Source organism: Peromyscus californicus, unplaced genomic scaffold (assembly GCF_007827085.1).
Source record: "Peromyscus californicus insignis strain IS unplaced genomic scaffold, ASM782708v3 Scaffold_4__1_contigs__length_199733344, whole genome shotgun sequence".
Taxonomy (NCBI): domain Eukaryota; kingdom Metazoa; phylum Chordata; class Mammalia; order Rodentia; family Cricetidae; genus Peromyscus; species Peromyscus californicus.
The window spans coordinates 55321150-55333893 of record NW_026294562.1 but is presented as its reverse complement, the minus strand read 5'-3'; the positions used below and the strand labels follow the sequence as shown (position 1 = coordinate 55333893).

At 53.1% G+C, this 12744-nt stretch overlaps 2 protein-coding genes and 1 non-coding gene across 6 annotated transcripts; 2 read left to right on the top strand and 1 right to left on the bottom strand.

Annotated features, from left to right (window-relative positions):
* Nucleotides 1–55: 55 nt before the first annotated feature.
* Nucleotides 56–5926, bottom strand: Mus81 (MUS81 structure-specific endonuclease subunit). 4 transcript variants are annotated; one of them, XM_052714859.1, is made up of 16 exons: nucleotides 5561–5926; nucleotides 5343–5472; nucleotides 4625–4710; nucleotides 4092–4190; nucleotides 3889–3957; nucleotides 3636–3721; nucleotides 2993–3133; nucleotides 2765–2860; nucleotides 2549–2670; nucleotides 2172–2269; nucleotides 1323–1439; nucleotides 1140–1235; nucleotides 841–969; nucleotides 661–764; nucleotides 298–452; nucleotides 56–223 (listed from the first exon to the last, which is right to left on the bottom strand). In XM_052714859.1, exons 1-15 carry the CDS (start codon nucleotides 5693–5695, stop codon nucleotides 326–328), a joined length of 1635 nt encoding a protein of 544 aa, XP_052570819.1. In that variant the 5' UTR covers nucleotides 5696–5926; the 3' UTR covers nucleotides 56–223; nucleotides 298–325. The 4 variants fall into 4 exon arrangements, with proteins under 4 accessions (XP_052570819.1, XP_052570818.1, XP_052570817.1 ...); XM_052714858.1 differs by having other exon boundaries at nucleotides 298–381; nucleotides 5561–5925; XM_052714857.1 differs by lacking the exon at nucleotides 56–223 and having other exon boundaries at nucleotides 341–764.
* A 2050-nt stretch (nucleotides 5927–7976) lies between these two features.
* Nucleotides 7977–11452, top strand: Cfl1 (cofilin 1). The gene is made up of 4 exons (XM_052714867.1): nucleotides 7977–8109; nucleotides 10031–10338; nucleotides 10537–10613; nucleotides 10800–11452. The coding sequence occupies exons 1-4, from the start codon at nucleotides 8107–8109 to the stop codon at nucleotides 10910–10912; spliced, it is 501 nt and encodes a 166-aa protein (XP_052570827.1). The 5' UTR covers nucleotides 7977–8106; the 3' UTR covers nucleotides 10913–11452.
* A 1093-nt stretch (nucleotides 11453–12545) lies between these two features.
* Nucleotides 12546–12652, top strand: LOC128095714 (U6 spliceosomal RNA). The gene has a single exon (XR_008213326.1). It is a non-coding gene; the product is annotated as a U6 spliceosomal RNA (small nuclear RNA).
* The last annotated feature ends 92 nt before the right edge of the window (nucleotides 12653–12744 follow it).

Below are 12744 nucleotides of genomic sequence, written 5' to 3'. Positions count from 1 at the left end.
TTCCTGCACATTCCATAAGGACCTTGGCATTGTTTCCTTAACTCCTAAGACCACAGACATTTAGATTTTTATTATAGCCCAAAGAATCCCAGGTAAAAGGCTGACTAGCCTTCATAGAGAGAGAGATGGGTGCTGGGGTGTGTCTTCAGGTGTAGCTCAGGTCAGAGGGCTGTGGCTGCAGTATAGCTGGTACAGGGTCCTGCTCAGAGCAGGCCCCAGATTTCTGCAAGAAGAGAATTGGAAGGTTGGCCCAGTGCCTCAGGCAACCCCGTCTTCTCCAGGTCGTCTTACCCTTACCTCTGCAGACGCCCACACTTGACAGTGCTCAACAGCATCTCCTGCTCCTTAGGGGTGGCACAGGCATCATAGGCAGCCAGGAGACTGGGGGTAGGGCATACAATGGCTGACTATCTGGGCCAGCATCATGAGAGCTAAGGCAGGAGCGGTTCAGCCTAGAGTGGAGGAATCTGGACACTGCACATTTCCTGATCCTGGTGATAGAGGCCCCCTTCCATCCTGCCTGCCCTCCCCCTTCCTGGGAAACACTGGGACAGAACCTTCCAAGGCTCCCACACAGAGCCAAGCTTTCTCCAGAAGCACTGGTGAAGCTGACCTCCATACAGGAAGGACAGAGGAACCCAGCGGCTCTCTGGGGTGTACCTGGCAGGTGTGCTGTATCGATCCACCAGGGCCGCTGCCTTCTCCCCACTCAGTCCACGCACCTGCATCAGCTGCCGGGCAAATACTTCTCGCACAGACTGGGCCTGGGGTTGGGATTGGCCTCTATTAGGGGTGATCTGGGACCAGGTCACCTAAGCAGAGGCAAGGCAAGGGTGGTACCTTGTTCTTGACGGCTTCTGCATTGAAGTCACTGAAGGTGAGGAGTGAGCAGAGAGGATTTGTGGAAGGTCTTGTTCCCGATTCAGCATCTCCTGGGGTTTCCCAGGGGCGGCTGCGTAGGGTGTGGCCCTGATAGAAGAGGGGACTGAGGCTAGGGAAGGCTCTAAGGGTTAACCCCCAGCCATTCCTTTCCTAGGCCTCAGTGGGAAACCTGAGGAACCAGGATCTCACCCACCTTTCCTTGCTTGGGCAGCAAAGACCAGGTGAGGGTCCAGTGCTGGTCGGAGGCATCTGCTCACCTGATAAAGTCTTTCTAGGCCCTTTGTCAAAAGGGCCAGGTAGCCAGCTGACTCCTTAATGTCCATGGTACGCTTCACAAAGAAGCCGTCAATGACCTAGAGCAGAGTACCCACAGGAGGTGGCTCCTGGCCTAATCCACGGACTACACAATCTGCCAGCCCATCCCTGCCCTTCCAGCTCACCTGGGTGTTAGTGATAGCCTGCAGCAAGGTGCTCTCAGGAAGGCTGAGGTTGTGGACAGACCCATGTTCCTCCACCAAGTACACCCGGTGTCCCAGGCCACAGCGCTTCAGGCGGAACTGGGCAGGCAGGCAGAAGCAGGGTGGGTCAGGCCCAAATGCCTACATGTCTGGGCTGGCCATCATATCACATTAAGATTACAAGGAGACAGGGTTGGAGAAATGGCTCAGTGGTTAACAACACTGACTACTCCTCTAGAGGACCGAGGTTCAATTCCCAGCATTCACATGGTAGCTCACAACTGTCGTCTGTAACTCTTCAGATCTGACACCCTTACCCTTGCACAGACATACATGCAGGCAATGCACCATAAAATAAATTATATATCATAAATCGTGTGTGTGTGTGTGTGTGTGTGTGTGTGTGTGTGTGAAGGAGACCATGATCCGACAGTCTCCTGGCTCCTTGCCTGTCTTAAGAGGAGCCTCTACACTCCACACAGGCTTGCTATGACTGCTGTAGGAAAGCCGTGAACCTCTGAACGTTACACATCCTCCAAGCCACCCTTGGAGGCCTGTTATTAGCCTCTGTGACCCTAGGGTGAGCTCCGCTGCTTCTGCATTTCCAATCCTAGAGGTTTGGCTCTTGTTTATCTGAGATCTCCAGGGACAGGTACTCAAGGCGTCTTTAAGTTTCTCAGGCCAGCCTAGAAAACCTTGCGTTCCTACTGTGTGCCAGCATGGCTTAAAAGGGGCTGCAAATGGGAATGGCTGGAGGCCTCCGGTGCTCCGCTTTGAGACCACCCAACAGCTTTGTCTAGGCTGAGGTAAGGAGTGAGCAGGCTGAGGCACCTTCTGCTCTCGAAAACGGCCATCAATGATGCTGCTGCACAGGTCATCCAGCCGCTTGCGTTCCACAATGTGGTCCAAGACTAACTCCCCAGGTCTTGCTGCCAAGAAGTCAAAAAGAGTCTTACTGTCGGGGCTGGAGAGATGGCTCAGCAGTTAAGAGCACTGGCTGCTGTCCCAGAGGACCCAGGTTCAATTCCCACCACCCACATAGCAGCTCACAACTGTCTCTAACTCCAGTTCCAGGGGATCTGACACCTTCATACCAACACACATAAACTAAAGTTAAATAAATTATTAACAACAACAAAAAAAAGAGTCTTACAGTCTTCCCCCAACCCACCCATGCCAGCCTCCGATGCCTGCCCATGACCCTTTACCTGGGTCTCTGGGCCTGGTCTCCTGTGCTACCCACACAAAGTCCCCAACGTGCAGCTTCCGTACTGTGTGGGGCACATGCAGCCGCTGTAACTCTCGGAGCATTTCTGGCCTGTGTCCTGCCCTAGCATTTCAAGAAAGGTCAAGTAAGGGTGAGCCGGTGCCCTCCACCCTTCGGCACCCTCTAGTTGTTCTTGAGGCTGCCCCACTTCACTCACCCTCTGGTTTCTCCAGTGTCCACACATAACAGCACTCGGTACTCACCAGGCCTCAGCTCCAGTGGTGGCTGCTGGATGCCACCTTCACTGGTGCCACTGTGAGGGAATGGGGGCTGTGCATAAGGCCAGAACCCTCAGTACCAGGGTAGTCCCCCCACAACTCACGGGTGACTGTGGCTCAACAGAGGTCCGAGACATGGTTGCCCCCATTTCCCCTTCCTTCCTTACGGTTCTGACATGGTGGCTTCTGGGGCTGCTGACTCCTCTCCACGGGGCTCCTCTGGCCTGATGCCAATGTTCAGAGTGCTCAGGCCTTCTGCCTGGGCCAGCTTTTGGGCCAGCTCCAGGCCCTCTGGTGTCAGTGCATACCTGGGAGGTGGAGAAGCTAGTTTTACCCTCTTTATAGCTGGCAAGCTCTGCTGCCCCAAGCTAGGTGAGCTTTACCCTCCTTGGTATAAGTTCAATGGCTCCCCACGTCCTCTTTCTCCCTGTCCCTCAGCCCAGCTTCCTCAGGACCTCCTAACGTTGTCTCAGCTTTGCAATGTGTGTCTCACAACTCCTCCCCCCTATTTTCACTCAGCACCACACTCTCCTCCCTAGAATATTCTGGCATCTCTATTCAGCCAAATTTTAAGGCATGTCAAATGTTTGCGCAGCTCCCTGCTCTAATACCAGACCTTTTCATCCTTCCCCTCAGCTGTTCATACTTTTCAGGTCCTCCAACCTCAAGCTCTCAGTGGGAAGGCTGGCCTTCCTCAACCTCAGGAGCACCAGGTCTGAGATTTGCTGCAGAATCACAGAGCCTAAGAAGGTCCTAACTCCTGCATGTGCTCCATCCCTGCCTCTTGTGCTCCCTGCAGCTTGCCCACACCTGGATGGCCGATGTGTTCTGAGGACCAGGTTCCTGTGGAGGAGGCCTCGGAGGGCAGGCCAGGGTCTCGAACTTCCAGGAACTACCTGTGAAAAGGAAAGGAGACCCTCAGAGAGGCCCTAGTACCCCCAAGCCTAAACTTCCTGTGCTGCTAACCATATGCCATAATTGGATCAGGTTTCATACCAAGGCTGCCTGCCATGCAGGAAGACCACAGTGGTCTCTACCTGCCCATTCTCAGCTGAATGCTCACCCTGGGGGCCTTCTGGGCACATTTCTGCAGCAGCTCCTCCTTGGTAAGGAAGCTGTGGCCATCAGGATTCTGAAAGCATGGTAGAAAGAGGGTAGGTTCAGGGCAGGATTCCTCAACCCGATACGGAGTGGCCAGCATGACCACTGCCAAGGCACTTCTGTGAGTCGGCCTCACCTACGCAACTGACTTGGGGAGACACTTACCAGGTGTTCCCTGTAGAGTTGCAGCAGGACCACACGGGCACCTGAGTTCTGTGATGGCCAATAGCCACCAGTGCTTCCTGCCTGAGGCTGGGTGGGAACCTGAGAGACAGCAGGGCTCTGAATTCAAATGTTTGTAAGTGTCAGCTGAGGTCTCAGCAGGCTACATGGGCCTGGAGAGGGAGATGCTATAAACCCCTGTAAATCTGGAATGTGATGGTGGCCAGAGCAGGGGCAAGGGTTGGGGGTTAGTGTCAGGCCCAGCCTCCAGCTATGAGAACCGGAGAACAAAGTCACTGTAGAAATCCCACAGTTTTCTGAACCGGATCACTTAGCAGCTTCCTTTGGAACTCCATCTACAGCTGTCTCAATAATCCTACTTAGGAATTAAGATAGTGTCTCAAAGAGAGTAAGAGACTGTCCCAGGCCAGTCTAAATCAGTAAGAGCTGGACCCAGGGCTGTTAAATCCCTCACACCAAGAAGTCCTACTTTCAGCCCTCCCATTTAGCTTTCTACTTCCTTTCCCAATCCTCACTGGCATTAAGGAGTCTTGGACTTGAGCAGGTGGCTTTTCACTGGCTTGATTCTTCTCTCCAGATGGTACGCTGGGGGCATGGTCACCTGCAGAGGACAGAAGAAAGTCAGTCCTGCACCCAATTTGGATGCCAGGAGGAGCCGTGATGCTTCTGCTCACTTTGTGAATTTTGGTGTCATATTTAAAAACATTTCTGTTTTATTATATGTATATGAGTGTTTTGCCTGTGTGTATGTCTATGCATCACTTGAATGCAATGCGAGAAGAGGCCAGAAGTGGGGGCTGGATCCTCTGGAACTGGGGTTTTGGTTTTGAGACAGAGTCTCATTGGGTGAAGCTCTGGCTGGCCTCGAACTCATAAAGATCCTCCTGCATTTGTCTCCTCTGAGTGTTGGGATTAAAAGCATGCATCACCACGCCTAACCCCTTGTCATTTTTGGGGACAGTCTCAAGTAGCCCAGGCTACCCTTGAACTCCTGATCCTCTTACCCCCACCTCCTAAATGCTGGGATTACAGACTTATTTCACAACGCCACCCACCGCATCTCAGTCGGCTAGCTTTGTACGTGAGAACTACGAGGTTAACAGAGTGTCAATCACTAGCCCCGGGTCCAACAGCAACTACTTGAGAGTGGGGAATCTGAAGCTAAGGTATCCAAGGTAGACACAGCCTGCACCCAGGAAATTTAGGGGATCATTAACTCCCCGAGGCGCTCACCGCCTGAAGCTAGGTGCTGCTTCAGCCGCTCGTCCAGCATCCGGCAGAGCCTGTCTCCGAAGTGCTGAAGGATCTTGGCTTCCTTCCCGCTGCGCAGAGGTAAGGGGTACCGTCGGAGGGAGCGCAGTGCCTGGCGAGCAAAGGGGAGAAAGGGACTCATTAAGCCTGGATACTTGGACCATCTGGCTCGGTCTCCAGAAGACCCAGCTGGGACTCACCTTTTGAAACACAAAGCGCGTGTGGCGCCCTCTGCTGGCTGCCTCGTCCCGCCACTCGGTCAGCCAACGAACGAAGAGTGGGTTGGGGCAAACCGGCAGTGGGCGCTTCCGGCCCAAGCGGACCGGTGCTGCCATAATATCTAGACTGGCTCTTTTAGAGCCTAAACAAAACCCTGAGACTAGAACCCCGACAGTTCTGCAGTTGGTATAGGAACACCTGATTGAGGGTGGGACCTCTCCAACCTAGCTGAAGGAATGCCCCCTCCTCCCCGCGCTTTGTACTATACAGCAAGAGGCTGCAGGGAGATTAGGTCTGTACCACCTTTCCTTAGAACCGCCCCCATGCCCCGCCAGCGTCAGCCCTTTGGACAAGCCCCACCCAGGCTACAGAGCTTTGACCCGCCCCTTCCTCTCACCCCAAAATTCGAGAGCAGGATCATTTTGTGCTGACAATTAAAAAGACGGACAGCGCCCCCTGTGACCGGGAGGGCTGGCTGGGGAGACGCGTAGGAGCCTGAACTTGGCTTGCTTCAAGGTCTCACAAGGCTATTTCCAGGGAATTGTAGAAGAGGCTGGAAAAAGAGGGCTTGAGAAAAGTGGGGGAGAGGGTGGGACACAAGTGCAAGAATATCTGTGGGAGGGACCTCACACAAGGTACAAGGGATGAAATAGGTAAGGCAGGAGTAGCAGATCTCGAAATGTGAGGGTGCAATGTCGGGGACGAACGCAGCAGCTCAGGCTAAGGGAACGGGGAGGTGTGTGTGGTATGAGGTGCATCCTGGCAGGTGGAGAGGTCGAATGTGGGCACATGGTTGGATCTTGGAGAGGCTAGTAGACACTTGGCTCTTATGGTTCACTGAAAGTGGAGGAGGCTCTCGGAGGTGGAAGGTGGGCACTTTGCGGGGGGGGCGGGGACAGATATCTCAGGTTGAGGGACACAAGGATCAATAAAACACAGGGGTCTCTTCAGGGATTGGAACAGTTCAAGATCTCCAGCTGTCATGCCGGAAGTCGTCGGCCGCCTCACTGGCCGACCCTCTCCTCAGGCTAGCTTTCCGCGCCCTCCTCCTTCCTCAGGCAGCCTTATAAGGAGCCTGAAGCTGGCGCTCGGGCTGGGCACGCCCTCTGGAGTCTCATTCCCTAATAAGGACATCTAGGGCATCCCGCGGCCGGGGGCGGAAGGAGTGCGTCTCCAGGGTAACTGCGTAGCCCCTCCCCCGTTGCTCGGGAAACCGCGAGGCTCGAAAAAGGTGGAGCTAGCCAATTCTTTAGGCGGGGCACTTGGGAGAGGGGGTTCCAGCTTCGGCCGCCACCTGCAACTCAGCAGCTCCGCCTGAGTGCCGCGGGAGGCCTCTGACTACAATCCCCGGCATGCTCTGCGAGTTGCCTCATTCCCGAGGTTGCTGCATATTTACACCCTTTATTCTACTTATGGGGAGGTCAAGGGCCCCAGTTTCGTTTGCCTCTAACCTGCTTGCTACCTTGCCCTCTTTTCCTGCAGTGTGAGGCCATGATCATTGTCCGAGGTCAAAGAAATGTTCCTGGAGTCTCCAACCCAGTTTATTTTAAGCTCCCGCTCCCATAGATTGTCTCAGTTTTTGTGTTAAAATAACCATAAACCTATCGACTTGAGAGCTAAGTCCAAATAAGTATTCCTTTTCTTATCGCCTGGTAAAGGAAATGTAAAGAAGTCTTTAATGCACAACTCTCCACCCTTCCCCCATGAATTATATTTGACCCAAGAATTTGTCATCTGTCTTTAAACAAAACCAAAACTCTCGAACTTTTTTTTTGAGACAGGGAGGGTTTCGCTATGTAACAGTCCTGGCTGTCCTGGAACTCACTCTGTAGACCAGGCTGGCCTCGAACTCAGAGACCCGGCTGCCTCTGCCTCCTGAGTGCCGGGCTTAAACGTGTGGGCCACCAGTGCCCGGCTTGCTCTTAAACTCTTTATTGTAACATTTTCCATTTGTTAAAATTCTATTCTTTGTTGAAATTTCATCCGACCTCTTAGGAGACAACAGTGACTTTCCACATGTCTACTGGCTTGAAGACACCGGTATACCTGAGATTCTTTGGAAGCTGATTCCAAGCCAGTGATTCAGAAAAGTAAACTCTTGGTCATCAGGAACCATAAATAACGGAAAACCACTTCACTTTGGGAAAAAAAGAGACTCAGGACATAATTATTTTCAGGTCATCTTATCAAGCCATGAGCCTCTTGCTCAGCTAAGCGTTTCCTGGTCCATTGCACCAATGGGCTCACTCTCCGTGCAATAGCCCCGCCTCTTGGCCTCCGCCTACTCCCCGGAGCCTCAGGCTCTGCGGAACCCAGGCGCAACTAGCTCCTCTTCGGTGCAAAATCCTTGGACTTCATTTCCCGTCGGCCCGCGCGGCGAGCGCCGGAAGCCCGCCCCGCCCCTCATTGTGCGGATCCTACTAAACGGAAGGGGCCGGGAGAGGCCGCGTTCAGTCGGATCCCGGCAGCAGCTGCGGCGGCTCAGTTCTTCTGTAGCTCTCCCTGTCTCCCTTTCGCTTCCGGAAACATGGTGAGCACTAGGCCACTGTGCCCGAGGGAGGCGGTTTCGTGATCAGTCGCTTGCGCGCCGGGTGGGGTGGGGGCGGCAGAGAAGCGTTCTCAGTATCCCCTCCCCCAGCGCCCCGAGCGAGATTAAGGGTCTTGCATTGAAGGGCAGGCCGCGCGTGCGCGCCCGTGGGCGCTGGGAAGGGCCGGTTCGGACGTCGCTCGCGCGCCCCCTGGCTCCTTTCCCCTCCCCCATTCCGCTTTTGCGCCCGCGCGGACACTGGGCCGTGGGGGAGGGGTCCAGTGTGCCCAGCCTCGGGCAACGCTCGCCGGTTCTTGATGGCGCGCGCTGGACCAGAGCACGCGGCATCCAAACCCTGCCCCGGGGCCGCTAGGGAAAAGCGCGCGCGAGATGTCTGCGCGCGCCCCACCCAAGAGCTGTTCCTTTCCTCTCATCACCCTCCCTCTGCGGATGGGTTTGTCTCCACAGCAGGTGGCAGGGATGCCGCCGTCTGGAAGGGGCGGGGGCAACTTGGCTCTTGGGGGATGCTAGGGCTTCGTGGACGTGATTGAGGCACTGGCTCCTGAGACTAGGACCTTGCACCGCTAGTCGGGGAGTGAGTCCTTTAGCCCCTATTCTAGAAAGAGCGATTACACACTGCCTTCTCTGTTCACTGTACTTCGGGCTAGGGCTGGAACGGCGCTGTGCACCAGCGCGTGCGCACATGCTTGGGCCCTGCCATCCCGGCTGCAGCTTTGGACGAACTAGGCCCCTGCCGGATGGGGCCGAGGGTGGAGCCGCGTTTAGGGAAGTGACCCAGGCGGGTACCGCCCGGAAGCCACCCAGCTCTTATGTTCAGCCTGAGGGCCTGGAAAACTGATGCTTGTGTGAATAGCCCGTTCTACCTCTCAAAGCTGACGGGGCTCACGCCTATTCCTAAAGGCGATTCTTGTGCTTTGAGACACGATAGGTTCCGCCGCCTCTGGGATACGAGTGTCTCTTGGGGAGGCCCTGAGCCTAACCCAATCTCCTTTCCCCGCCTACTCCGGAAGCGGGTGAATCACGTGGCTAGCTTCCTCTGCAGTTCCATGGTTGGGGGGGTTGGTTACAGATTTCTGATTGGGTCGTCCCCCAAGGCCATACAAAGTAGAAAATTTTTGACGATTTGGGGCACTACAGCTTGACTTATTAATTTGTCAGCGATGTTTAGGACTCTACACCACTCTTGGATGATAGGGAGTTGCCCACAAGGGCCCTAATTGGGGGCTGTAATTCTCGTGTTTGGGAGATCTTGGCGGGGAAGTGTCGTTTATGCGATGACTGTATTGAAGGCTCTGGTGGACTTAATGAACTGTTGAGCAGCTGTTGGTGTCTTTGTGAAGTTCTCTTCCCGTCTTTCTCGAAGATGAGTCTGTGGCCCAGGTGCTCGGTCTCCCTTTTGTATCTGTCCTAAGTTGTCATTTTAATCTAGAGGCTGAGTGGTGTCAACCCAATCAATAACCTTTAGATTCTTTGAATTTGGTGTTCACGAGTCAGCAAAGGTTTTTTGTTTTCTTTTAGGTTTTTCGTTTGTTTGTTTTTCTTTTTCTTTTTTTTTTTTTTAGAGACAGGGTTTCTGTGACACCCCGACTGTACTGGAACTCAGGGAAAGCCATGTTCCACCATTCCTGCTTATGTTTATTTTTAACAAATACTGTTTCTAACCTCTAATGGGAGAGTTGAAATAGGTCATTGGTTCTCTCCCTTGCCACGGGTTTGTCCCAACTAGTCCTTAGAAGACGGATTGTATGGAGGGGGCGCAGCATCTTGTGTCTGCAGGGACATTACTAGTTTTCTGTGACTGAGAGCTGTACCTTTTGGTATCCTGGCTGAGGTTTCCTGTAACTGGAGAGAATACCCCAGAATCCTTTCCCTTACAAGGTGTATTATTTGGCTTGTCCCTCAGGCCTCTGGTGTGGCTGTCTCCGATGGTGTCATCAAGGTGTTCAATGACATGAAAGTGCGCAAGTCTTCAACGCCAGAAGAAGTGAAGAAACGTAAGAAGGCAGTGCTCTTCTGCCTGAGTGAGGACAAGAAGAACATCATCCTGGAGGAGGGCAAGGAGATCCTGGTAGGAGATGTGGGGCAGACTGTGGATGACCCCTACACCACTTTTGTCAAGATGCTGCCAGACAAGGACTGCCGCTATGCTCTCTATGATGCAACCTATGAGACCAAGGAGAGCAAGAAGGAGGACCTGGTGTTCATCTTCTGGTGAGCTCCTTGTTCAGGCTATTTGCCTGCTACCTCTTCCCTTTCTTGAAAGAGCTTAGTAGAAATCAGCCTAGGTTTGGGGGTCAGGGTGGACACAAAATGAGTGAGGGCCATGCTCTGTTGAGCATCCTGGGGGGTTCTCTTCTTGAGTCATCTATTGCCTGGGGTAGCTGCAGCAGTTTCCTGCTTTGTCTTCAGGGCCCCTGAGAGTGCACCCCTTAAGAGCAAAATGATCTATGCCAGCTCCAAGGATGCCATCAAGAAGAAGCTGACAGGTAAGGGTCCTTTCTTTGTACGCCCTTCTATGTGAGTCATGACTGCTGTGTGGGATAGATGACAATAACAGGTCCTCCATTCTCCTGCCTGGGTGGTACCTTGTTCCTTCCATCTGCTCTGATGGCTGCCTCCCAGACACAAACTTCCCACCCCACTGCTTCCTGCTCACTGTTCTTTCTCTTTAGGAATCAAGCATGAATTGCAAGCCAACTGCTACGAGGAGGTCAAGGACCGCTGCACCCTGGCAGAAAAACTAGGTGGCAGCGCTGTGATCTCTCTGGAGGGCAAGCCTTTGTGAGCCGCCTCCAGCCCCCTGCCTGGAGCATCTAGCAGCCCCAGACCTGCTCATGGGTGTTGCAGGCTGCCCCTTTCCTGCCAGACCGGAGGGGCTGGGGGGATCCCAGCAGGGGGAGGGTAATCCCTTCACCCCAGTTGCCAAATGTCCCCCCCACCCCCTGGACCGTCCTCCTCCCTCCACCCTGACGGTTCTGGCCTTCCCAAACTGCTTTTATCTTCTGATTCCTCTTGGGTTGAAGCAGACCAAGTCCCTTCCCAGGCACCCAGTTTGGGGGGAGCCTGCTTTTTTTTTTTTTTTAACGACACCCCTACTCCTCATCCCCCCCATCCCATGCTGCCAACTTCTAACCACAATAGTGACTCTGTGCTTGTCTGTTTAGTTCTGTGTGTAAATGAAATGTGGAAATGACCCTCCCTGCCCAGCTGGTTGCCTCCCCTTCCCCTTGTTCTCGGCCACTCATGGAAGCAGGACCAGTAAGGGACCTTCAATTAAAACAAAACAAAACAAAAACAAAAAAACAATAAAAAGGCTAATTAACAAGGTGGCTTTTTGGGTTTAGGGTTGGGGGGACCCTGTGATGGGGATGATTGGTAAGGATCAGTGGTTTTCCTGTGCTGTGCCTCTATCCCAGACCCCAGTGACAAAGCCTCCTTTTTGAGGTGGGGTGCTGGGGTTGGTGGTGCCTAGGGGGTTGGGTCCAGAGTGTGTCACACCTGAAACTCACTGTTACTGGGTCTTCACAGTGGACAGTGAGGCGCATTGATCCCCTTTCCACGTATGGTTAAATACAGTTTTCTCAGGTGATCTGTTGAACTAGTTTCTGGTTTTTAAGGTTCTGTTAGATCTCTGCCTTTCCTCCCCCTGAGGTGACTGGCTCACCCTAGTGTCAGGTTCAGTGGTGCTGAGAGCAGCTTAAGTTGGGCCTTTGGCCTCCTGTACTTGCGGCTGGAGTCCATTCGGGGTGGGTCAGCCAGGTGGAGCCCAGGACTTCAGACCCGGGTGTCTAGAGCCCCACCTCCTATAACTAGAGTTAAAGCTTTGAGCATTTTACTAGCATTTCTGTGGATCCCAGCCTGTGCCCTGAGGACTGCAGAAACTGTGCTCTAGGGCAGGTGAACTGGGGTAGTACCCTGAGTTTAAATCTTCCCCAATCAGAGGCCTTTTTTTTCCCCTTTATTGAGGTTTTATGCTACATGTTCCCTGATTTCTCACCAAGGCCACAGACCCATTAAGGTTGGCCCATTTTACTCTTTTGTGTAAGATTAAGATAAGACAGGCATAGGAAGAATACTGAATATTAACCTTGTTTTTCTGCGGTGTTGAGTATTGAACCCAGGTGAGCACTCCTTCCCTCTGAGCTATAGCAACCAACAGATTGATACAAACCTCAAAAGTATAAACCTATTGTCATTTGATAAAGAGCTGTGGGATGGGCTGGAGAGATTGCTCAGTGGTTAAAGAGTACTGGTTGTTCTTCAAAAGGACCCAGGTTCAGTTCCCAGCACCCAAATGGAGGCTCATAGCCATCTATAACTCCAGTTGCAGGAGATCTGATGCCTTCTTAGAACCCCCACAGGGACTAGGTACACAGGTGGCAAACAAAGAAAATGAAGAATTAAAAAAAAGCTGTGGGGTGCTCACTTCGGCAGCACATAGACTAAAATTGGAATGATACAGAGAAGATTAGCATGGCCCCTGCGCAAGGATGACACGCAAATTCGTGAAGCGTTCCATATTTAAAAAAAAAAGCTGTGGGATTGCAGGACTGTCTCTGAGTCCCCAGTGTGTGGGCTCCCATCATGTCTCCTTAAAAGGGTGGTGTCCTGTGAAAA